This window comes from Amia ocellicauda, chromosome 15, assembly GCF_036373705.1.
Source record: "Amia ocellicauda isolate fAmiCal2 chromosome 15, fAmiCal2.hap1, whole genome shotgun sequence".
Lineage (NCBI taxonomy): Eukaryota > Metazoa > Chordata > Actinopteri > Amiiformes > Amiidae > Amia > Amia ocellicauda.
In genome coordinates, this window is record NC_089864.1 from 30,971,295 (window position 1) to 30,998,355 (window position 27,061).

General features: G+C 39.6%; 2 protein-coding genes across 5 annotated transcripts in view; one reads left to right on the forward strand and one right to left on the reverse strand.

The window, feature by feature from the left end:
- The window catches only part of prr5a (proline rich 5a (renal)), a 43,895-nt gene extending 25,114 nt beyond the window's left edge, over positions 1-18,781 (forward strand). For both annotated transcript variants that reach the window (XM_066724698.1, XM_066724699.1), the window contains exons 9-10: positions 17,160-17,298; positions 17,928-18,781. In XM_066724698.1, the coding sequence (XP_066580795.1) occupies positions 17,160-17,298; positions 17,928-18,466 (678 nt within the window). In that variant the 3' untranslated portion in view covers positions 18,467-18,781. The remainder of the gene's footprint in view (positions 1-17,159; positions 17,299-17,927) is intronic.
- Positions 18,782-21,992: 3,211 nt separating this feature from the next.
- LOC136772031 (probable polypeptide N-acetylgalactosaminyltransferase 8) overlaps positions 21,993-27,061 on the reverse strand; it is an 81,236-nt gene continuing 76,167 nt past the window's right edge. For all 3 annotated transcript variants that reach the window (XM_066724700.1, XM_066724702.1, XM_066724701.1), the window contains 3 exons: positions 24,222-24,317; positions 23,511-23,671; positions 21,993-22,835 (listed from right to left, as the gene is read on the reverse strand). In XM_066724700.1, coding sequence (XP_066580797.1) covers positions 23,633-23,671; positions 24,222-24,317 — 135 coding nt within the window. In that variant the 3' untranslated portion in view covers positions 21,993-22,835; positions 23,511-23,632. The remainder of the gene's footprint in view (positions 22,836-23,510; positions 23,672-24,221; positions 24,318-27,061) is intronic.

Sequence of the window (27,061 nt, forward strand, 5' to 3'; positions counted from 1 at the left end):
GTTCTTTATGTTGAAATAAAATGAACATTTAGCAGATGTTAAATTACACATTTAACATCCTCCTACCATGACAATAGCCTTTTGTTTTCGTGTTTGCATGTTTATATAAATATATAACATAGTGAAGTAGGATTACTATAACTCTGGCAGTAAGGTTCGAGAACATACAGTTCAATTCTAGATGCTTTAAATAGGATATTGGCTGAAGTCGAAATGCACTATTCAAATCAACAGATCCTCCAGAAGGTCTGGAACAATATAACACAAACATTTGCCTGTTTGTGGTCTTATGCCATGTCAGTGCTCTGTATGTGTAAATAAATGTTGCAAAGGGTCAACAAAGGAGGTTTTGTTTTTAAAACGGAACTACAAGGATTCTGCTTAACAAATTATGAATTATAAACTGTAAAAGTGATAATAGTAAGTTGTAATGCAGCAGTAACTGTTTTCTTAAGTGTTAGCTGATGTTGAATGTGGTAGCAAGATAATTCTTCATGCCACTGTGGAACATCATATCACAACAAAGAAGGGTTGCTTTTCCCAGTTGTTGACAGCAGCAGCAGGGATAACAAGCCACAACCTCACATCACCAAACTAATGAGCTTTTCTGTTAGTTGTTTTTAAGTGACCCATCTAAAGGGTAGAATGTTCCTCGTGAAGTATTTTTGTTGACAGCCACCATTCGCTGTGCCCTTTTTAAAAGACAAAATGTGCATAAATAGTCTGTACCTAATGTTAATGATGACTCATATTCTGCTTATGGTCTTTTAAAAGGGTTTTGAATTGCTCTTTGTTAATTGGAGGTAGAAGTTTAGAAGAGCATCATTTAGAAGTAACTCCTGGATGCTTGTGGGTGAGGCTAGTGGGTTTCTGAATGACGTAAAAAGTCTGTTTCTGGTAAATGAGTGGGGACAGAAATGAAAGACCAATGACTTATCAAGAAGGCCCTTCACTGACTCAGGCCATCTGTGGTCTGACATAATTATATTTTTCAATTGCACACCCAGTTCATCAGAGTCATGCTTTAGTTGTTCAGATTCAGGGCTGTATTCAGATTCATGCTTTACTGCTTCATTCTAAAGAGTGTTAGGGCTTTTCATAGACTTACAGGAAACTCACATCCAACTTAGGGAGATGCACTCAGCTCAGTGCAAGCTTTTCCCTTTTGTGTATATGAAGTAATTATTTAGTTTGGTCACAGTCTGTCGTGGCATTGACGGTGCCTTGCAAAGAGCCAGACACAAGGAAAGCATTCACACGCAGACAGTCTCACAATAGAACTGGTTTTGGTCTCTTGTGAAACTGGAAACTCTAGCTGCACCCACACAGAAATAGCTCTCATTCAGCCAATTGATTCCTGGCAGTAATAAACAATATAGAGTACCCGTTCCAGACCACAAAATTCTATTTTTTCATTTATATCAGGAACAAAAGAAGAAAATTAACCAGTTGTACCTTTTTGTGAGTGTAATTTTTCAGATACATAACAGCCAAGTGTATCTTGTATTACTGACGTAAGGGTAGGTGACTGCTTGTGATCACTTCTGTGTGGTAAACCAGCTTTGCTACATCAAATAAAACATAAAAAATTAGTTTCCTTTGGAGAAGTTTCCCAGTATATTTACACTGCTCTTGTATAATAAAATATATGTTTAAGAGGAATATTATGAACGTAACAGTTGCCAAAAGAAACCTGGAGCATTACCAAGTCCCAAAGAATATTGTAGTGCAACTTCCAGGAAAGGAAGATTGAAAGGCTTCCTATTTATTTTGCCCTAAAAGATCAGAGGTCAGACTTTTATTTATGAGTAACCTCTCGAGATTGCTTGTAATCCATACGGTACAATACAGACTGCCTTTTTCATTGGCATGGGAGGTCTCAAGAGCTTTACAACTGCCAATGAAATGAACTGCCAAGGCTGTAAAAAGGGCATGCTGTCTCTCTTATAATGTCGTGGAAAGCACAGCACATTATTTTCCTGTCATCAAATAATTAATGTCACTGCACAAATGGTATGAATTTCTTATAGGCTTACTTTTTTTCAGCCTCTTTTCAGTGTGTGTGTGTTGAAGCAGTCGATTCCCTGTGTTTCAGTTGAAGCACAAGTAATCATTGTAAATGGGTAAATCTTTCGATTTATAAGCACTGCCAAAGGGGTTAGGGGTTTTCAGCACGCATTGCTGGAACGTATAGAAGACATTTGTCTATTAAAGCTGCCATTGGGCCTTGTGCCCATCACTCAAACAGGACCCTACCACTTCCTGTTTTTATAAAAGGTGATGTCTGCCCAAAGACATCTTCTCGCCTTGGTTCATCAAGACAGGTGAGAGCTTCTGTGTTTGTGAATAAAAAACAGAAATTGCATTTTTCGGCTGGCTGGTAGTACAAATAGTACCTTCCACCTACCAATTTGCAACAGTTGTATGTTGTTGTGCTATTTTAATTTTATTTAAATTAGCCACACTGTTTTGTTCCATCCGCGCCATGGAAGTCCGTTGGTGCCTTGGTTCATCTCGGCTTTCACACTACTACTAGTCGTTTAATATTATTATTATTATTATTATTATTATTATTATTATTATTATTATTATTATTCAGGCTAGTTCGCTGTGTTGGTTTTTCTCCACAGGACTTTTTCCTCCACTGCGAGAGTGCATGCAGTGGCAGTAATAGTTCTTTTACTGGATTGAGCTCTGCTGTGCTCACTCGTCTGTATAGTGGTTCTGGTGTGTTAAGCCCTGCTTCGGCTGGTGGTTTTACTACCGCGGGCCCTCTGGATTCTGAACAGCGCGGCGCCCAGTGTTCCTGGTACCCCCCCGGCACACGTGGGGTGACTAGGATTGTGCAGTGTGCAGTGCTTTATTTGTCGCACTTTGGCGGTGCCTCGGGACCTCGGGACCTCCCATGTTGTTGCCACAAATTAAAAGGCACAAATCGGTTGTAGTGTTCCCTGCTTTTTCAACCCAGTGCCCTAGTGTGGCCAGTGTGTATTGCTAGTCGAGATGCGCTTAGAACATAAGAAGAACATAAGAAAGTTTACTAAGGAGAGGAGGCCATTCGACCCGTCGTGCTCGTTTGGTGTTCATTAATATCTAAGTGATCCAAGGATCCTATCCAGTCTATTTTTAAATGTTCCCAAACTTTCAGCTTCTACCACATTGCTGGGTAGTTTATTCCAGATTGTGACTACTCTCTGTGTAAAGAAGTGTCTCCTATTTTCTGTTTTGAATGCCTTGAAGCCCAATTTCCATTTGTGTCCCCGGGTGCGTGTGTCCCTGCTGATCTGGAAAAGCTCCTCTGGTTTGATGTGGTCGATGCCTTTCATGATTTTGAAGACTTGGATCAAGTCCCCACGTAGTCTCCTCTGTTCCAGGGTGTAAAGGTTCATTTCCCTCAGTCTCTCCAAGTAGGACTTTCCCTTCAGACCTGGAATAAGTCTGGTTGCTCTCCTCTGAACTGCCTCTAAAGCAGCAATATCCTTCTTGAAGTGTGGTGCCCAGAACTGTACACAGTATTCCAGATGAGGTCTAACTAGCGCATTGTACAGTCTTAACATGAAGTCCAAGGAATTGTCTGTAGACCTCCGAGACAGGATTGTATCGAGGCACAGATCTGGGGAAGGATACAGAAAAATTTCTGCAGCATTGAAGGTCCCAATGAGCACAGTGGCCTTCATCATCCATAAATGGAAGAAGTTAGGAACCACTAGGACTCTTTGTAGAGCTGGCCACCCGGCCAAACTGAGCGATCGGGGGCCTTAGTCAGGGAGGTGACCAAGAACCCGATGGTCACTCTGACAGTGCTCCAGCGTGTCTCTGTGGAGAGAGGAGAACCTTCCAGAAGAACAACCATTTCTAAAGCACTCCACCAATCAGGCCTGTATGGTAGAGTGGCCAGACTCCTCAGTAAAAGGCACATGACAGCCCACCTGGAGTTTGCCTAAAGGCACCTGAAGGACTCTCAGACCATGAGAAACAAAGATTGAACTCTTTGGCCTGAATGGCAAGCGTCATGTCTGGAGGAAACCAGGCACCGCTCATCACCTGGCCAATACCATCCCTACAGTGAAGCATGGTGGTGGCAGCATCATGCTGTTGGGATATTTTTCAGCAGCAGGAACTGGGAGACTAGTCAGGATCGAGAGAAAGATGAACGCAACAATGTGCAGAGACATCCTTGATGAAAACCTGCTCCAGAGTGCTCTGGACCTCAGACTGGGGTGAAGGTTCATCTTCCAACAGGACAATGACCTTAAGCACACAGCCAAGATAACAAAGGAGTGGCTACAGGACAACTCTGTGAATGTCCTTGAGTGGCCCAGCCAGAACCCAGCCAGAACCCAGACTTGAACCCGATTGAACATCTCTGGAGAGATCTGAAAATGGCTGTGCACCGACACTCCCCATCCAACCTGATGTAGCTTGAGAGGTTCTGCATAGAAGAATGGGAGAAACTGCCCAAAAATAGGTGTGCCAAGCTTGTAGCATCATACTCAAAAAGACTTGAGGCTGTAATTGGTGCCAAAGGTGCTTCAACAAAGTATTGAGCAAAGGCTGTGAATACTTATGTACATGTGCTTTTTTTGTTTTTTATTTTTAATACATTTGCAAAGATTTCAAACAAACTTCTTTCACGTTGTCATTATGGGGTATTGTTTGTAGAATTTTGAGGAAAATAATGAATTTAATCAGTTTTGGAATAAGGCTGTAACATAACAAATTGTGGAAAAAGTGAAGCGCTGTGAATACTTTCCAGATGCACTGTAAACCCTCAGTCCTTAAACACAATGTGTACCTTACAGATATCCAAAAGCAGAACTTAGTTTTTTTTTTGTTTTTTTTTTGGTGATGTCTGGCACCATTATATTTATATTTTGTATTTAAAAAATGTACTACTTGAGGCTCAGGAGAAATTTGTACCAAAACTTAGCAAATTGAGGACCAAAAAACATTGGCCAAAATGTTCTCTTGGAGCTAAAACTAATGCAACGAGTTTTTTCAATGCTACAACAGCAAGAGGTCAATAAGGGAGGAAGTGAAACAGCTAAAGAGCAAAAATGGAAGTATGTTGGAAAACTAACAAGATGTGGTAAATGTTCTAAACGAGTATTTCACAGAGGTTTTTACAAAAAAACAAACAGATAACATGCCACAGGTTTACAATCAGTCCAGTCAAACCCTAAGAGAGATCAGGATAAATGAGGAGGAGGTACTAAAGGGACTAGCAGAATTAAAAACAAACAAACAAATCACCTGGGCCAGATGGTATATTTCCAACAGTACTTAAAGAAATTAAGGAAACTATTTTTAGGCCGCTAACTCAAATATTCCAAAAAACACTTAGAACAGAGGATGTGCCTACTGACTGGAAGACAGCAAATGTCATACCAATCCTCAAGAAAGGGCACAAAACTGAGCCAGGAAATTACAGACCAATCAGTCTCACCTGCATCACCTGTAAAATGTTGGAGAAAATTATTAGACAGAAAATAGAAGAGCATCTTAATGAAAACCATATTCTTGGAGATAGTCAATATGGGTTTAGATGAGGCAGATCATGTCTTACTAATTTATTAGAATTTCTTGAACATGCAACTGCAGCTGTAGATAATGTGAAAGCAAATTATATGGTGTACTTAGATTTTCAAAAAGCTTTTGATAAGGTTCCACACCAAAGACTGATCCTCTAATTGGAAGCTGTAGGCATTCAGGGTAATGTAAGTAGATCGATAATTAACTGGTTGATGTATAGGAAACAGAGGGTGTCGATAAGAGGATTTGCTTCTAACTGGAGTGAGGTTGTTAGTGGAGTTCCACAAGGATCAGTACTAGGGCCTTTGCTTTTTCTAATCTATATTAATGATCTGGACTCTGGGATAGTTAGTAAACTTGTGAAATAGCGATGTGCTTTCTTGAAGCTGAAAATTTTGGATAATTTAAAAATAGACTGGATAGGATCCTTGGATCACCAAACGAGCATGATAGGTCAAATGGCCTCCTCTTGTTTGTAAACTTTCTTATGTTCTTATGTTCCTATGTCCCTTTGCCAGAGGCTGCCGGGCCTTTTAGCGGCTGCATCCCAACGAGCACCTCGTTGGCCCCGCAGACCCTTCCTACTGGACTGTGACTAGTATATAGCTCTTTCTGTAGGCAGGAGTGCATGTGTTTTTACACCTGTACACCGCCATTGTACATAGTTCCTTTGTCAGCAGGCCTGTGTCCCCAAACTAGTTTTCCCAGCTGTGCTGAGGGCCGCTGCTGCTGTGTTAAGCAGTTTGAGTTTACTCTTGTGCCCCGCTGTTTATATATTTAATTTATTATTGATATCAGTTGCCGCTAGCTGCTGGTTGGCAGTGTGTAACTTGCTCCTGTGACCTGCGTGTGGTGCATGAGCTGCCTCCTGCACCCCGCACTGTATATAGTTCATTGGAATAGACAGTTGAGCTTGTCCGCTCCTTATTAAGTTGTGTCTCGCTATGTATATAGTTCCTTTGCCAGCAATCTGTGGTCCTGCCCTAGCTATGCTAGATGTGCTGGGGGCCACTGCTGCTGTGTCCTGCGGAAGGCACTTGAGTTGACTCTTATTGCCCTGCTGTGTATATAGTTCTGAGACTGCACCCTATGCTTATATGGTGTGGTGTTGGTATTGGCCCCGCTCCTAGCTCTGCTAGTAGAGCAAGAGGCCGCTATTACTAGGCTTTGTGGTAGGCACAAGGTTTCTTGTTGCCCCGTGGATACACCATTCCTTATTATTCAGCATGACTGCAGTCTTCGTGTCTGGGCAGCCCAGATGTGGCCCCAAAGGGCCCCTGTGGCTTCTATCATAGAGTTGGTACGGCTCCTAGTAGGTATGCCTCAGGGCAAGCTCTCTTACCAGCTCGCTGCCTCCTCCCTTGCGACAGTTTGGTTATATTGTTTGCGAATCTGAGAAAAGAAGCACCGCCCAAGGGTTGCAAGGTCGTGCAGCAAGGCTGCACACTCTCATTATATTCAGATGAGATGAATATAAGAAATACCAAATGGCAAACAGAAAAAAAAGGCAACAGATTAAACAGTTTGAAATGCTGTGTTTTGATTCACTTTATGTTTTATATATGCTCAGCCTTGGAGAGGAAGCTAATCATAACTTTAAGGACTGTGAAAAAAGCACGTTGACCCAATTTAGAAGACAATATGAATATAGCAGTTCTGTATTCTTAAGCTGCACTTAAATGTTGGAAGCTTGTAGTCTACTGAGCAGTGAAGAAGGCTACATGCTTTTCTTTTTTTAATAAGATATTTCAAAAGCAAATTGCACATTCAAGCTGCTGCATTTGCCATTTCATCTGAATATCAAAGGGCCCTTTTTATGAAGCAGCAAGTACTGTAAGTAATTTATGTTCTGCCTACAACTCTGTGGCAAGGTACAAATGGAAGCATGGTATACATTTTGACAGTATTGTTATTACCCAATTTCATAGCAGATACCCTTATCCAGGGTAACTTACAATTGTTACTAAAGTATTGTTAGTGATATACAGGATATGCTTACAAATTATGAAAATAACTAATAACTATCACATCAGGCACCATGGTGGTACAGAGACTGCTGCCTCACAGCTTGTGGGACCCAGGTTCATTTCTGACTTTAGGTGTCTCCCTGTGTGTAGATTACATGTCTTCCCCTTGGCCGCATGCATTTTCACTGGATTGCCCTGCTTTTCTGATTGGCTACTTTGAGTGTGGTGTGTGTGTGCTGCCCATTCAGAGTGTGTCCTGTATCTGCCAGGACTGATCACAGAGCTTACAGAGGACTGAATTTAAGGAAATATGTAAAAAAATCCCAGTAAATAACAATACAAAAACATATTTTTTAATACATTATTTTTCTTTACAAATTCTTTTTACATTTTGGAATAGAATAGCATAGGATATGATAGGAAACTTTGCATACCTTTATGCTAGCCTGTACTGTACATACACAAACACTATACGTTTATAAGTGTGCTTTCCGACTTATGGACAGGTCTCCAGAACAGAATCCTTACTTAACTTGAGGAATGTCTGTACTGTCTTCATAGGTTAAGTTTAAAAAAGACTGTTTCCCCTCAAAATGTTGTTACTTATTTAAAAACTCTGTATCTCTGTATCTCTGTATTAAAAGTCATTAGACACAGGGTTTGTATCTGTTACATATTATTTATTTGATAGATAACATCACACATCCAAGGCAATCAAGTGTGTGAGCAGATTTATAACTTTAAACAGCTTTAAAATGTTAAACTGCAGCATGTCAGGTGTTCGATGATGTCAGATTTACATTTATTATTGCCTTGTTGGGTATAATGAAATGCAAACAAGACTTAAAGCTGGGAAGTAATTTAAGAATATTGGTAACACTTGTGACAGCAAACAGCAATTGGTTTATATACATCTAATCCCCTTAGTATCAAGTATTTCCCCAGGTAGATGGAAATGGACTTTATCAACTAGAAAAAATTGCACAAATGAATGGTAAACTATACCCATGCATTTCTACTACTGCTAATACCAAAAATACATACATATATAGCTACATAAATGCCTAATACATTTAAAAATGTTTTAGACAATGCACTATAAAATCAAATATACTTCTTGCTGAACTAAACAAATATATACCAAGAATTTAAAAAGCAATACAAGTCTAAGGGAGAAAATGTTACTTTGTTTTGTATATGTGGAATTGCTGCAGTATTTTCTCATTTCAAATTGTGACACACAGTACCTGCATAGAAAACTTATTTTCAGATTATTTATGATTTGTTCTCCTAGGCATTCCTCCTTAGCCCAATGATACGTGATTTTAACTTTTGACTTAAAGCAATAGGAAGTATCTCCAGTGGCCACAGGCGTCTCTTTGCGTTCCTTCTCAATCCAGCTTTTTACTTGAGGAAGTTGACAAGCTATAAATACTTGTGACTGGACCCCAGCCCTCTTCCAGCTTTTATTTCCTGCAGCTGCTTATTAATCATTGGCGGAAGAAATGCCACTGAAAGCAACAAATACTACATTTGTCCGAGACGTGGTGGTCAAGTTACCAATTGAACTTTTGGAGGGAGAATATTTCAGGGCTGTTTTTCCTTTCCTGAGGTGAGATTCAGAACTCGCTTGTTTGTAAATACCATAATGGACAGCTCAATGTTTTTTACTTTGTTAGCACACTTAATATCTTAAATTCATTTTAAGACTATGACTTTTCGAAGCAAGGTCTAACCAATTTTGCTGACAGAGGTCACAACACACAATGTCCCAATTCAGTCACATATAATAATAATTCAGGATAAAGGTGTGTTCAGCTGACCTTTAAAAAAGAAAGCAAAATTTGCAGTTTCTTGTCTATATATCAGTTGACACTGTCCTATGTTGCAATTTAAGCTTAAGGTGGACCTAGACATAATTTTACAGTTTTAATACAGTTAAATATACTCATCAACTACTCTCAGACAGGTCGCTTTTCTGCTAACCCCACACCCCATTTAATATTTTCCAATAAAGCCACAGCAATTATCTCAACCTCAGCATCTGTGGCTATAGGCTATAATTATATAATTGCATAGATATAATTATAAGGCACAAAGTGGCAGATGTTCCTGCCCACAGACCTTCCAGGATCATGTTAACAGACTTGTTGGTCTCTTGATTGGTCATTTGTCCATTACAGAACCTCACACAAAGAGTAAAATGTACCATTGCAGAAGAAGAGGCAACACAAAAAGTATATCCACACAGAATGGCCTACTGTCTCCCCAGGGGAATTTAATACTTTGGACTTCAAGAATAAATAATTAAATAATAAACACAGGATACAAACACTTGAGTTTAGATGGATTTGCAGTCCATTGGAGTACATGCATGTTTACTTGTGAATCAGGACATAGGAAATTAAAAGATTAAATGTACTGTTAGTTATTGGTTGTCTTTTCTACAAGACATCCTGAAATTATTTTGTTAGCTTCGAGAAAGCAGTTCAATATTAAATGTTCGTTTAACATACAGGTTCAGAACGTATAATTTTTTTAAGGACAAAAAGACAGGGCTTGATATGACATTAGTGATGAAAAGAAGTTAATGTTTCACAGGTGTCAAATTAACCATATCCTCACTTCACCTAAACTTGGTTTGCTGAGGCAGGGTCAATATGCCATCAGCCTTTATGTGAATCAAGCTAAACTTTGTAAATCACACATTTTCTGGAACATTTTGTATAAACAAAACAAGATAATTTTACAATTTATGTAGTACCTTTCAATATATCTAACAAATAACAAAACAATAACTAACATATTAAAATAACACTGAACATTCACAAAACTCATGTCTACTGTATATGGCAGCCAAATCTAACTAGCTATATGTTTACGGGAGATGGAGATGCGATTTCTCCTGCTCTGCTGAAAGGCTGTGTGGAAGGTGTACTTTTGGCAGAGATACACAAGTATCTTCTGGCAAATTTTACCTTCAACGGAAAGCACGTCTCATTTGTACACCAGCAAAAAAAGTGTTCTCTTCCCCATCAATCACTTCCTCCTGGAGGTACTTTGTCATCGCTATAGCAACCTGCTATAATTTTTCCAATCTGCTCAACCGGAAGGGATGCTGGGACTTGTTTGCTTTCACTTTCTCCAAGAGACTGGCCAAAGTTTTTCTTGTTTATTTTCTGGAGAAGTCAGCAGCACATCCTCCTTCCTCTCCATTAGGTAGGGGCATTGAGAAATTTAGGACATACATAATTTAGTGTGTAATTGAACTGAATTATATAAGTTCATTAAGTGCACCCAGTTTCTCTTTCTAATGTTTTTCTAAACTATTTTTTAAGTGTTTCTTTCTTTGAGCTGGGGTAGAGAAAAATGATCTTAATGTTTCTTCCTTAAGAAGGCAGTGAAAAGATAAAAGCTGATATCTGATTACAGTGTGTTAAATTTAATTTGGTAAAAGTAATACAGATACCTGTTTTTGTTGTTGTTATTCTTTGTTTACTTTGTTTTGGTTTGCTACATGTCAGACTGTTTTCCACTGCCTACCTCATTAACAGTTATAAATCGAAGTGACACAGTGGATACAATCAAGGGGCTTGACATAACGAGTTTCAGAACCACCCCTGACTCACTGTTTTACCCTGAGCAGCAGAGGAAGTGACTGTATGGGGCGAAATGTGAACAGGAAATTAGGAGTGTAATGTGGTGAAAGACAGATAGCAAACGATGAAGAATATATATCACAAAATTGCACTAAAGATAGGTGGGGCTTCCTCACACAAAGCGTGTTGGATCTTTTACACCACAGTATATATAGTTCCATGACAATCAGCTCTGTTGGACCTCATTGTGTGTTAAACAGAAGTGAAACTTTCTGAGAGCAGAAAGATTTCAACAGATAAAAATGACTAACTAAGGATTCCTATCCCAGCTTAGAAAACAGGGCTCTTTGATACAAACCTGACACTGCTGGCACCACACCTTAAATATGCAAGAGTTTGACCTGCTTTGACTTTCATTTTATACAATTCTTTGTTTGATCTGCATCCTGTCAACCTCTGCCTTTGTGTTGCAGCTCTTTGTTTAATAAGTTGTTCTAAACAGTGTACAGTGTACACAAAAACTAACTGAACATGAATTAGCTATATAAACAATTGTAAGAAATACTATTGTAAAATTACAGGGCAGTTTCAAACTTCAAGAGTCAAGTTCATACTGTCTGTATGTGGCTGGTTCCCCCTGTTTTATTTTATTTTTTCTTTGTGGTTTAGAGATTTCCAAAGGATCAGGAAGCGTGCAAATATAATGGTGCCAGACATCACCAAAAAAAAAAAAAAAAAAAACGACTAAGTTCTGCTTTTGGATATCTGTAAGGTACACATTGTGTTTAAGGACTGAGGGTTTACAGTGCATCTGGAAAGTATTCACAGCGCTTCACTTTTTCCGCATTTTGTTATGTTACAGCCTTATTCCAAAATTGATTAAATTCATTATTTTCCTAAAAATTATACAAACAATACCCCATAATGACAACGTGAAAGAAGTTTGTTCTTTGAAATCTTTGCAAATGTATTAAAAATAAAAAACAAAAAAAGCACATGTACATAAGTATTCACAGCCTTTGCTCAATACTTTGTTGAAGCACCTTTGGCACCAATTACAGTCTCAAGTCTTTTTGAGTATGATGCTACAAGCTTGGCACACCTATTTTTGGGCAGTTTCTCCCATTCTTCTTTGCAGAACCTCTCAAGCTACATCAGGTTGGATGGGGAGCGTCAGTGCACAGCCATTTTCAGATCTCTCCAGAGATGTTAAACCGGGTTCAAGTCTGGGCTCTGGCTGGGCCACTCAAGGACATTCACAGAGTTGTCCTGTAGCCACTCCTTTGTTATCTTGGCTGTGTGCTTAAGGTCATTGTCCTGTTGGAAGATGAACCTTCACCCCAGTCTGAGGTCCAGAGCGCTCTGGAGCAGGTTTTCATCAAGGATGTCTCTGTACATTGCTGCATTGATCTTTCCCTCGATCCTGACTGGTCTCCCAGTTCCTGCCTATGAAGAATATCCCAACAGCATGATGCTGCCACCACCATGCTTCACTGTAGGGATGGTATTGGCCAGGTGATGAGCGGTGCCTGGTTTCCTCCAGACATGACGCTTGCCATTCAGGCCAAAGAGTTCAATCTTTGTTTCTCATGGTCGGAGAGTCCTTCAGGTGCCTTTAGGCAAACTCCAGGCGGGCTGTCATGTGCCTTTTACTGAGGATTCTGGCCACTGTACCATACAGGCCTGATTGGTGGAGTGCTGCAGAAATGGTTGTTCTTCTGGAAGGTTCTCCTCTCTCCACAGAGACACGCTGGAGCTCTGTCAGAGTGACCATCGGGTTCTTGGTCACCTCCCTGACTAAGGCCCTTCTCCCTCGATCGCTCAGTTTGGCCGGGTGGCCAGCTCTACGAAGAGTCCTGGTGGTTCCAAACTTCTTCCATTTATGGATGATGAAGGCCACTGTGCTCATTGGGACCTTCAATTCTGCAGAAATTTTTCTGTACCCTTCCCCAGATCTGTGCCTCAATACAATCCTGTCTCAGAGGTCTACAGACAATTCCTTGGACTTCATGGCTTGGTTTGTGCTCTGACATGCACTGTTAACTGTGGGACCTTATATAGATAGGTGTGTGCCTTTCCAAATCATGTCCAATCAACTGAATTTACCACAGGTGGACTCCAATCAAGGTGTAGAAACATCTCAAGGATGATCAGTGGAAACAGGATGCACCTGAGCTCAATTTTGAGTGTCATGGCAAAGGTTGTGAATACTTATGTACATGTACTTTTTCTGTTCTTTATTTTTAATAAATTTGCAAAGATTTCAAACAAACTTCTTTCATGCTGTCATTATGGGGTATTGTTTGTAGAATTTTGAGGAAAATAATGAATTTAATCCATCTTGGAATAAGGCTGTAACATAACAAAATGTGGAAAAAGTGAAGCGCTGTGAATACTTTCCGGATTCACTGTATGTATGAGGATTGAAGATGGGTTACTGGCTACCGAAAAGATAACAAATAAGTTGATCTAAGAACACCAAAAATGTACCACTAAAAGTCACCTTTACTGAAGGAAACAAACTCTTTGTATAATATCTGAAGTAGGACGTGGAAGATTGTTACCAACACTTAATCATCATGAAAATAAACTGTGCCAACAGAGGGATATGCTTAGATGAAGCAAGTAACAAAAAGAGGAACAGTCCTTTCAAACTGATCACAAGTAGAAGAATATCATGTATGACCCTACAGCAAACACCTTCCAATCATGTTTACAGACAAGGAAATGATATCATGTTGCAGGATTTGCCTCCCTGCTTTTCTCAGGCCAATGACCACCAGTGGAATTTCCAGGAGTATTTGTTTGGCACATTTATGTCTTCCAAGAGTCTGTTAGAAATATGGTACGATGTTGAAATCAGGTGACTTTTCCATTTGTTAAATATGGAGTATGTTTGCAAACCTAGGTAGAGTCATCAACCTCTCTGGATTGGATTTTACTGTATATGGCTTCTGTGCCAGAATGGCTTGAGGCCTATGATAAATATTCAAATTTTTCCTTTTCATTTTTAAAATCTTTATATATGTATAATTTTATATTTATTTCTAATATATAATTTATTTATTTCCAATCACACTTATAAAACTTCCTGGTCAAACTGTGTGTGCAGGCAGTCACAAACTTTGCAGGTCACATCTTGGAGAAGTACAATTCGAAAGTAAAAAATGTGTTCCTGTGGCAAGATGGTGGCCTGACATGTAGTGTTTTTGTTTGTTTGTTTGTTTAAAAAAAATAAAAGAAAGAAATGTCCCTGTGAACGTGATGAAGTGATTGATTTGAAACTTGGCAAATATCAACCAAACATTGTACTGCATATGTTGTTGATGGCATTTTGAAAAATTCTCAAACTTTTCTTTAGTGGGGATTTTTTTTCCAAAACCTGCTAGCACCTTTTAACAAGTAGATGGAGCACAAAGCATTCTCATAGGCTACAGCTAGTTATGAAATACTTAGGAGACTGTAAGATTTTACTCTGGTGACCCTTTTTTCCATTAAAAAACAAAAAAACAAAAAACACCAAAAGTGCTACATAGATGTCAAAGTTGTATCTGCTGCTAAACCACAAGAAATTTGAAGAAAAGTGTATTTGTAATAATCAAAGTGACAACTCCACAAGCAATAGACTCACCACAGCGATAACTAAATGGGTGGCTAAATAACTAAATGTAAACAGGCTTGTGTAAGTAAATTGCTCAATGCAAAGAAAGAGAAGTAATGGGAACCTGGTATTTCTATGTTATTTGTTTCATGTGTCTAATAGACATGAACAAGTTCTTTGAAAAACATCTATGACCGTTGAAACATGTCTAGTCTTCATGCTCTATGTTGAGTATGGTTTCACTAATAATAACATAGATTTGCATAAAGCATCCATATTTGTCCATGCCCATGTTGATTAGAGTATTAAAAACATGAAAAGTATTAATTTAAGGTACGTTTAGAACAGATAAAAATGTGCGATTAATCACGAGTTAACTCATGACAATCATGTGTTTAAATATTTTAATCGATTGACAGCCCTAGTTAAAAGCATTAGTTAAAATTAAGTGCTAGACCAGATAAAAATGTTGACATACCCACAGATCACAAATTACAAACTTGTACCCTATGTGGCTTCTGACAGCACATTAAAACACGATACAATACAGGTTTGTGCTTTGCGATTCACAAAGGGGTCAAAGTTTTGATTTGGTCTAGCACAGAGAGTGTTTTTAGTAGTCATTTGAAATGTGCGACTTGTTTTATATGTAAAGGTTTCAGATATCTATAGGCTTTTCTGCTATGTTCCTTAAAGATAATATGAAGTGAAATCAAAAGCATGCATGTTGTTAACTTGTTGTTCATGCTAACAATTCAGGGTTTCTTTATGGTTGGCCAGGAAATGGAAAGTGAATTGACCTGTTGAAATTAGGCTAATAATTGAACATTTTCATTAATCTTCTAATAAAGCCTTGGGTTAAGGATGGTCAACTGCTTGGCCAAAGGGAAGTGTTTTGTTTGTGGTTGATCTAAAAATATACTGTGCAGCCTTGGAAATTAGCAATCACTTAAAAGCACTACTCAGTTACTCGTCTGCTGATCATTTTAGTCAGAGGGATTTAATTGGTGGTGGTGTTGTTTACTTTAGTCATAACTTTATTTTGCACAACTGCCATTATTTACATTTCTGAGGATATATGTTTCTATTGTGTATATAAGGTGTCACTCAAGGAGAAGGTGTGCAAGAGAACCATATATTGTTGGTTGGATATGAACTGATGACTAAAGTGAAGTAGCTTTATTTAAGGGGAACTCCATAATCCATAATTTCTCAGGTTATTCTGTAAGTAGAAACATATTCTGTGGAGTCAGTTTTTCATGTCCATTTGCCTGAAATCAGAGACTGAAAGATATGCCGTCACGTCACAGGGGTGCTAACTCTGGATCTGTTTGCTGGAAGTCAAATTTCTTAAAATGGAAAGTGGAATCCCTGCGTGTATGCAGTTCACACTCTGCTGTAGCCTACGTTACAGAATACAATAATCATGTAAAATAATAGCGACAGTTCTGGGTGGTTAAAAAAAAATAAAATAATTATGACTACAAACCGATGGTTCTTTCAGAAAAAAAGCTTGATGGGGCAATCAAATGAGCTTAAAATGTAATTTTTTAATGATTTATGACTTGTCTGATTTACCCCATTGACTTCCAGCAAAGCAACTCCAGAGTTAGTGACATCATGGCACATTTTTCGATCTCTCATTTCTGGTAAATAGAATGAGCTGGACATGAAAAACTCACTCCACATATGAGCAACCAGCCAATCACAGAGCAGCATTTCCAAACATTCCTACAAATATTATATTATGTATAAATGTCATCCTGTACATAGCATTATCAATATTTAAACATTCTTCAGTTTCCAACGATGCTTCTGGACACTTCTATTGGTGCAAGTTTCACCAAATGTACATTTGTGTTTAATAGTTTTGTTACATTTGTATTGCGCTTATATTTTGTAAGTCACTTTGGATAAGGGCATCTGCCAATAAATAAATAATAATAATAATAATAATAATAATAATAATAATAATAATAATAATAATAATAACATGAAAACAGAACACAGATACAGGCTACAGTAGGTCAGTTACAGCAGATCCTGGACCAAACCATGTTCACACAGGGAGAAGAGAGGTTGGGATATTTGTGTGTCTAATCCTTACGTGTATGATTTATAATAAGTAAATACTTCATGTGAATACTGTTTCTTATTATTCAAGAACTGTTCCTCTTCCCTCTTGGTCCTTTTCTCCCAAACTGCACATGCTGTATTAACTTATATATTATTGCCCAAAATCATGTTTTATATTATTGGGGATTTGAATGTGGTGGAAAAATCTGGTAAACATAATTCAGTATTCGTTTATGGATTCCATGAATGTATTTCCATCTATTTACAAATAGACTTAGACTTAGACTTTAATTAGTTTACTTATACCAGTTCAGACTAGACCTGCTTTACAAGATGACCTTCTTCCTACTTCCCTACAGTAACTCTCGTTCTCATGTCTTACAGGGGGTGCATGAGTCTAAAGGAGTGACTGATGATTATCTGAAGCTGGAATCCCTGATCCAGAGGATGGTCTCTCCTTACCTGGGAACACACGGACTGTTCTCTGGTGACGGGATGGTGACACAGTGCTCCTGTGTCCTGGGTGGGTCTCCTGTCCTTTTGCTCTTTATTATAATTAGACCCCATTGTTGTCGAGTTTCTATGAATGGTTGCTTATCTTTGAATAACAAAGGGGTGTCTTAAAATCCTTATAACATAAGTCTTAATTTATTTCTGTAACCACTACAAAATTCTGCAGATATGTAGCAAGCTACTTAGGAGAGCAGTCTGTCATGTGGTCGATGTGAATTTCCCCACATTACGCAAGCTACAAACCTATGGCTACTATTGTCAACTGTAGCTAGTAGGCCATTAGAAGTTGGTAGAAGTTGTCTAGTTAATCCTCAGTTTTGCACAGTTTAGTGACTTTAAGAATTTAAGCAGTTCCAGTTGCATCAAACACTCTTGAGTGCTGTATTGACTGGGTTATGAGCATTTGGGGTTACAGTGGGAAAAGGAACAGATGCCTTTGACAACATGCATTTCAGAAGATACAGGCTTTGTCTCATCATTCCTGAAGAAGCACAGGGATGACTAGATTCCCCTGTGGCTTAGAAAAGGAGGAAAACAACATACAGCAGTTAGAAAACAGCACACAAGAGTCAACACCCTCCCAAGGAAACGCTGTTCAAATTCAGTTTCTTGACGGAGATGCTCTTCTTGTCTCTGCAGAAAATCGACTGTTGAGACGCTGCCCCAAGCCAGGGGAGGTGATTGGAAAAAACCCAGTGGTGCGGTCCAAGAGCTACAACAACCCCATGCTGACACCTGTGGCGGAGTACGAAATGGAGGTGGGATCTGCCAATGGGGCAGGCATTCGGCGACACTCTGTTTCCGAGATGACCTGCTGTCTTGAAGAACAGGGCTACTCCAACCTCACCACTATTATGGATGCTGGCTCCAAAGTGTCCATGGCCAAGACCAGTCTATTAGGAGAGCAGGACCTGACTCCAGGAGTAATTTTGCCTTCCCCTCACACACAGCAAGAACAGTTTGATGAACAGGACTTCAGGGCCGGGCAGCCCTCTCCTCCTGAGCTGGTTGAAGAACCATCATCCATCCAAACCTGCTCTTCTAGCCCCGAAACTATAGTGGACCAGATTTTAGAGTCCATGGACTCGGATACAGATGGAATTTTCCTGGATTTCTCGCACTGTTGTTCAGACTCCCCCAGCTACAACAAAGAAGCCAGCAGACAGAGTGTGGTGTAGTGGTGCTCTCAGGCACCTCTACAGCAGTAAAGGACAGGGTGGGGGCGAACACAGTTACTGTGTGACAATCAGCAATGCAGTATTTGATTCCAAGTAGTTTCTTGCAAGATTGCCTGATGATTTTGTAATGTCTTTTTAGCTACTTTGATAAAAAAAAAGTTGTGTTTTTAAACTGAATGTTGGAATTTAATCATTAGATATTCGTGCCAAAATGGCACATTTCTTAAAAAAGAGAAAAACAATCAGAAATCAAAAATAATTCACCAAAGACACTGTATGGAAAACATTTGAAATGAAGAACAGTTGTAAATATCATCCGTGTGGCCCTGTTATTTTAGATCTTATTTGTTGCTTACTGTCTTATAATTTTTGGTTGGTTTTCATGAAGAATTTTCTGTTAACTCATTATTATTATTGCAGATAATTGCAAATGGCTTACGAAAGATCCTGACAAACAAACCTGTTTTACCATGCAAAAACATAAGGGAGAAGAAAATAAATGAAGGATTAAGAAAAGAGACTGAAGTGAGAGCCCATAAGTGTTGTAGTGACTAAAACGTTGAGTGCTTAAATGCTTTGCCTTGAATGCTTTGTCAGGGGTGTCTGTCCCAGTTCCTTGTTAATTCCAAATCCAGTTAGTTTTACAGGACACTAAGTTACTGATTTCTAAAAAAAAAAAAAAAAAAAAAATTAAACTTGATCACTTGATCAGTGTAAATTCATTAGAATATGCATTTAAATGGTGTCAAACAATGACACTTTGAATACTATTTATTTATTTGTTTATTGTTTGGTCTCTTTTTTGGTATGCCCTTCTACAGAAAGTGACGAGTTAATTGAATAGTATACAAAATAAATAGAATTTGCACTTGCACTTAGCTGGAGGTTTTATATTATGTTTTCAGCCAAGCATAAAAACAGCTGTCATCTTCAGCTTTGCATGGGGCGTAACACCCAGGTGTGGAAATCAGGCAGCATCTTACAAACAAAGGGTCTAGGGCCGGCAAACAGGAGCAAAGGAGGTCTGGCAAAAGGCGAGGTCAGAAGAAAGGCAACGGTCAGGCGATCAAGCAAACAGCCTATACTGGGAAATCCGAGAAGACAGGGTAATAGAAACTAGCAAAGGTTAGTGAACAGAGGTTGATCTAGAAAACAGGCTTGAGATTGCTACAGGACATAAACAAAACTTTGCGAAGACTTTGGGAGCAAACTGGAATATACATTTGCGTAAAGGGCAGGTGAAACTGGAAACAGATGTGTGTGAACGGCGACCTCTAGTGGTGACATATGGGAAAGCATTGAGAAATGTTACAACAGCTAAAACTGGGAGATTGTCTATGCAACATAATGAACACACAAGATTCACTTTATATTCATTGTTGACCCAAGCAGGATTGAGCACTTGTACAGTTGGATTAACTGGGCCTGTATTTTCCAAAGCTGGTGAAAGAATCGCTCATGTGTAAGACCAGCTATTTTAATGAACTGTATCAATTGTTGGAGTTGATTGAATTATTGTAATTTTTTGAGGCTTTTTGCAAACATTTTGTGTGAGTAGATCGGCTGTAAGCATGTTACCGTAACTCTATTAAATATAAGTACTGCCCTTACTCATTCGTAAACCCTTTACCAACTATGGAATACCAGGCTCATTGTGTGTTTAACTGGAGGGTTTGTATCACAGCAAGTAAGCCAGACACTTGTTAACTTGCACAAAGGGAAAATTAACCTGACAAGTCTCAAGATGTGAATTGAGATTTTATGTCTTTTGCATGTGCTTCTGAGATTAAAGTCACAATTATTATGGAGATTTTTAGTGAGGTTTTCAATTAAGTGTAATGCACTTAAAGGAATGTATCCACTGCAGGGAGGGATTTTATGTTTTGCTAAGCAACGATCTAGCCAGGCAGGGCCTAAATATGTGGTTTCATGTCAAATGTTTTTTTTAGGAGCGTACAGTAAACTTCATATCCAGATATTTTTCCAATGTATTAATACACACATTTTCTGTTTAACCTGTGCTCCCAGCCCTTTGCTAATTATACAGATCTTGTTCAACTGTGCTCACGACCTGAGCATGTATGTAGACCACTTGAAATCCAGGTCCAATGCAGATGGGTTAATATTTTCCTGCCCATTCCCATTCTGTATGTTCTACCCTTAAGGAAAAAAAGTATTTTTAAAAGCAGATTTTTTACGTTGGTCATTTCTGAGAATCAGAAGAAAGAGTAGCAACTCTAAATAATGTCCTCTGGAGATTGACTCGGGAGCCTCATCTGAAGATTGTATATAGATTTCAGAAGAAAACATGGTACACATATGTGTGAAGGCTGGTCTGTATATATGTATTCATTCAATGTATTCAAGCTCTGTTAGTTTCTACAAACAACTGTGCCATATTAACATATTAACGGTTTTTCAACATTCCACCTGGCATTTCAAGGCATGATCAAGACTTTCCTGGCTGAGAATTTCAATGTTTGTGCTTTTGAGTGTCATAAGGAAAAGTAATATAATCATTTAAATTGAACCATTGAGCTATTGTATGCACTTACTTCTCTAATTCATCAACCCTGAGACTTTCAGTGCTTAGGGCAGTCTTTCAAAATGTCAATTCTAGACTTTGCTATAGGAAATTATACAAAAAGATAGCTTAATAATTTCCATTACAATTTAGGAGATGTACAAATACTTATACTACTTACATACAAAAGCAGAACTTTTAAGTAGAATATTGTATCTGCACTATATTACTAAATGTATTAGGATACCAGCCAGACCTCCCTGCTGCTTTGTTTTTTTGGGAAGGTGGAAGGACTCCCCTGAGGCCTTGGATGAAGTTAAAAAGGAGAAGGAAAAGTTAAGCATTATTTGAAGGAAGATGGGTCTTGTTGTAAATATGAATGTATAATTTCTGAGATACATCTGGCATATATCAAACCTTTAGTCTATATGATGACAACCAAATGTCTAACAGACAAGTCTTCTCCAACAGATGTAAAGCAACAAAAGGATTTTTTTTTTTTTACTGTGTTAAATTAGATGCTTCGGATGTACATAAGTTGCCACCATCGAACACTTTTCATAAAGTACTTGTGGTATTGAGGACCATTAAATAACTGCCCTGTTTTCTGTTATGGGAATGAGCTTAAAATGTCAAAATACAATGCAATTACTACATTTTTTAATATATCTAAATCTACAGTGTGAAAGCACTGACAGTTAACCACATTTTAATTATATTTGGAGCATTTCAATTCTGTAAGGGATAATGTTACATTTTATTTAAACAATGGAAAAAAGCCATCAGTTTATTCAGTTTTTCATTCTGGGTAGGAATTGTGATTTAAGAATCAACACATTTATGTTCCTAAGAAATGTGGTCTGTTTAAAGACTATTAAAAGAAAAAATAAATAAACATCTGGTTTCACAGTGCCTGATTAACACTCATTTATCAAATAACATTGAGTAGTCCATTACTAGTTCTAATTTGGGTATGCGAAACCAGCCCAAAGAGAAATAATGTCTTAGATTGATATAAAAGAAGTATCTAAGTGTGTAATTGGTTCGGTTTTGGTCATATCTGCGTCTTGCCTCCCTGTCGACACTGTACGCTGCTGACAGTACTATTGTATAAGTATTTCGAATTTTATTTATTCATTTTTAAAATAAGAACATCTAAAAAACCACTTCAAAAATAGATCCATATTTCTTTCTAAACTACCATCACCTTGTGAACGACATCTGTTCTGTATATTATTGCTCTTTCCTTTATATAGCAGTAAATACGATATTTAATTCCTTGATGGCAATAACAAAGTACATGACAAAACATGTATGTATATATTATATATTATTACAAAACATGTATGTATATATTATATTATTACCAGCTACTGAATATATATATATATATTCATTAGCTGTTAATAATCATCATCATAATACATATGATATCCCTGAAATAGAAATGTACATAATACAGACACCACTGGTTTCAATGCACTCCAATTGTACTCAAATTAAATAACTCATTATTCCACAGAGCCTACCCAATTTACATTATACAGATAGCCTAACACATCAAAAGACATGCATACACCTCACACAGATCCCAGACAGATAGACTCAATCAATTCTCCAAATAATAATTATAACCCAAGTGCAAGAGGGAGAAGAAAATGAATGTAAATAAAAATGTTACTCTTTGCAATTATATATTTTAAATCTCCCATTGATGTGTAACAGCTAGAAGTCAGTGGTATTGTATTGTATTGTCCAGCCTTGTCCGGTGCAGTTCTGGACAAGAAGTGTTGCTTTCTCAACTTCAAGACATCTTTGTGTTTTTCTATTGATTATAGACTTTCCCTTTCCAAAACAAACAAACATACAACAAATGTAAATAAACCAATAAATAAATTAAACAGGGAATGCTTAGGAATGCAAGAGACACAAGGAAATCTCAATGAAAAACATAAAGCAAAACTACATAATTTTAGTTTTAGAGACTCTAAAAGATAACCGGTGTTACACTTGTTATAACATTATTGGTGTAATGCACCTTTTTTACCCCAGCATATAATGTATCCAAGCTAGGCACCTTTGATGTCTTTGGAATCCAATCTTTAAAAAAAAAAATAATCTATCTTCTCTGTCAGCCAATTTTGAATCATCATACTTTTTGAACAAAATGTGCCTCTTCAGATCTCTTATTGCCACTGTTGTGCAAAGTGTTTTTGTACTAAATTTGTCAGACCACCAAACCAACAATTCTGTCTCGTCTACATAACACTTGATACTATTATAGCCTTTCCAAGTAAAAGTACAAATAAGAGCAGAACTGCTGTAAATACATATTACGTAAAACATATTTTGTCTCTTTTCACAATGGAATCAGGTTTTCTAAAGCACCACTTTGATGCAACATGATCTAAGTATACATTGCATGACAAGTCAAAGAAAGGTCATGTCTCATGCAATAGTCCTTATGACATAAAATCTAACTTTGTGATACAGCACATATTCTAAGATGAAGGGTCTTACCTGTTTAAAATCCCAGGAGAAACCCATCCCCTTTCCTTTTGCCACATTGCATTCATATAAACCAGGGGTATTCCCAGTGCCAGGGTCAACCAGGCATCTGTTATTGTTGTATTTGTGAGACTTTATATATAGAGTTCCCCACCTGTACGGTAGTATGTATACTGGAAATCCACAAGAGAGAAAATCACTTTTATTTTTTAAATAGTCCTTATGACTCATATTCACAAGAAGTCAACTAACAGCAGGGAGCACCCAGCCCTACAGTGACTACTTCTCTAGGTGCAAGTTCTACTTTTCATTGTCATACAAGTTCTATCAGTGATCAAGCACATACTGTTGGCGTGATTTGTTTTTATAATGATTCACATATCACTGCTGAGTTATTTTAAAAGGTGTTTTAATCAATACATTGGAATTTTTATTTGTAACTGCATGAGACACAAGACTTCCACTCCACTAAATGAAGTGTCATTTACAACACCTTTTTAACACTGATAACTCTTAAATGTCACTTTAAACTTCATGTGGCGTGCTTCAAAAACAATATCCTCCTCCAACACTCAACTAGTAAGTATATAAGATTTCTGAAAAGTGGGAAGATGCACAGAATATAAATCGTATTGGGTGGAATTCAGATGTATGTATATTCAGCCCCTCCTCTAGCACAGAGTCCATCTGAAACCAAACCGGGAATGCAAATCAAACAGTTACCTGTGGCCCATAGTAATGGCATCCATATGCTATGGGTACGTTTCCAGGAACAGGACCTTGATCAACACAGACATTGTCCTTCACAGTGTTCTTCAGCTGCAGATTCAATAGCAAACATATTGAAAATGTCCACACTGGACTGGAAAATGGTAGACATAGTGTTAATCATATTTTATAAACTGAATACAACACACATGTGAAAAGGCCTTATAATATCATATTACCTAAATAATATTTGGATAAAATCATAGGGTTATCAGAGGGTTATTATAAGGTGTGCAACACACATACACAAACAGAGCTAATTTCAATTGCATTGCAATTCAAGAGGATTGAAATAATTGAATTAGAGAAGAAGACGAAGGAAAAGACAGCAGAACAAAAACGATAGGTTGCGAATGCAACCCCGGTTATCTGAAAAAGGAAGCAGGGGGGGTTTCTGTGCACTTCCGTAGGAACCCGATCGAAATGTCACTCTATCAAAGCTGCCATTGGCCCAAGCGCAGGCTTGTCATTCAGAACAGGTCCCTTCCCACTTCCTGTTTTATAAAACGTGATGTCAGCGCATGTTCGTCCTCTTTTGCCGGGAGCCAGGACTCCCGCACGACCTTGCCACCCTTGGGCAGTGCTTCATTTTTCAAATAACTGGGGTTGCATTCGCAACCTATCTTTCAAGTCGGAAGCACTTCCCAGTGGGGAGGGGTTACTGTATAACAAAACCTTCACAAGGGAGGAGGCAGCAAGCTGATAAGGGAGCCTGCACCGAGGTGTACCTCTAGGGGGCCTTGGCAACACAACTCCAGACAGACTCCCAGCAGCGAGGACTGTAGTCACGCTCTCATCGGGAACTGTCTAGAATCAGCATACAAAGCGGGGCTACAGAGGTTAGAACTGTAGAACTGGGCAAATGTAAGTGGCGAGGCCTAAGCTGCAGCTGCACAAATGTCTGCCAAGGGGGCGCCTTGAAAAAGGGCCCATGATATGGCAATGCCTCGAGTCGAGTGGGCCACCAGGTGTTCAGGCACAGGGGGTCATAGTGGACTCATAGGCCATGGTAATTGGTGTCCACAATCCAATGCAAGAGGTGCTGCTTTGAAAGCACCTGGCCCTGTGTCCGCGCTCCATGAGACACAAACAATTTGTCTGAGCGCCAATGTTCCAAGTAGCACCTGAGGGCCCGCACAGGGCAGAGCAGGTGAAGCCGACTCTCTTGCTCTGACGCCAAGGGAGGAGAATTAAAAGCCATCAACTCAATAGGCCTTTTGACATGGAATGGAGACAGCACTTTCAGGAGGAACGCAGGTTTAGCCCATAGCGTGACCCTTGAGCCATCTCACGCAAAACGGACACACGATGGGTGTACGGACAGGGCGTGTAACTCGCTCACGCGTTTTGCAGAAGTGAGCAAAAACGCAGTCTTAAGTGACACCAGCTTCAGCTCAGCTGAGTTCAGTGGCTCAAATGGGGCTTGCGAAAGTGCATCCAGCAGTACATCAAGGCACCATGCGGGCAGTGAAGGGGTGTGAACAGGCTGCAGCCGTCAAGCTCCCTTTAGAAGCTGTATAGCCAAGAAATGAGACCCAGGGGGTTCGCCATCAATCCAGACATGACATGCGGAGATGGCCACCTGATACACTTTGAGCATGGACGGGGACTTGCCCTGGTCCAACAGCTCCTGTAGAAATTGTTAATATGACCCCGATGGGGCAATTAATTGGGTCTTGGCACCAGGTGCTAAACGTCCGCCAGCAGTAGGAATACTGCAGAGGGAGCTCTTGCCAACTGAATAGTGGCTACTACTGCGTCTGACAGACCCCAGGCAATCAATCGCTCCCACTCAGGGGCCAGGCCCAGAGCTGGAGGAGGTCCGGATTGTGGTGCCAAAGCATGCCCTGCACCTGGGACAACAAGTCCGCTCTCACTGGGAGCTGCCAAGGCTCTCCACGAAGGAGGGCAATCAGGTCTGCAAACCAGAATCTGTGAGGCCACTGTGGGGCTAATAGAACTGTTGCTTGTTCCCTCCTGACCTTCTCCAGGACCACTGGGAGAAGGGGGAACGGTGGGAACGTATAAAGATACAGCGTGGCCATTTGTGCGCTAGCATCTTGATCTCTATTCCTGAGCGGTCTCGGACGGAGAACCATAGTAGGCAGTGTGTGGACTCTGCCGAGGCAAAGAGATCCACGTCTGCCCTGACGAACCGGCTCCACAGTTGTTGTTTCACAAATGGGTGGAGGCGCTATTCCGAGACCAGGGGGCCTCCCCGAGAGGGTTGTGTTGGACAGGCCTGGGAGATTAACTGCTCTGATGGAGCGGAACCGTGACTGCGCCCACAGAAGCAGACAACGTGCTAGACAGTACAGTCTGCACGACCAGAGACCTGTTGATATAGGCAACCACCGCTGTGTTGTCCGTCCGAACCAGCACATCTGTACCGTGGGACTGGCAGGAAATGAGACAGTCCAAGGAATACTGCTTGTAACTTCAGGACGTTGCTATGGAGGGCCTGTGCCGGGCTTCATCCACCTGCCGTGGACACCACGTCCTTCGCAGACTGCTCCCTAACCTTGCTTGGAGGCATCTGTCGTCATGACTGCTATAGACTGGCCCCAGGGGCACACCGAGTGACTGTGATTCGGCGTGCTCGATCGCAGTGAGGGTGCATCCTGAGAGACCTGAACCACCACTGCAGCAGTCTCAATTGGAGGAGGCCGAGGGGGAGGATCTATGATGCAGCCGCTAGGAGGCCCAGCAAAGGGACACCCTGACATGAGCTCTCAGTCGGAAGACTGAACCCAAAGCCTGTTGACACGTGTGTACTGAGGCAACTCTCTCTGGCG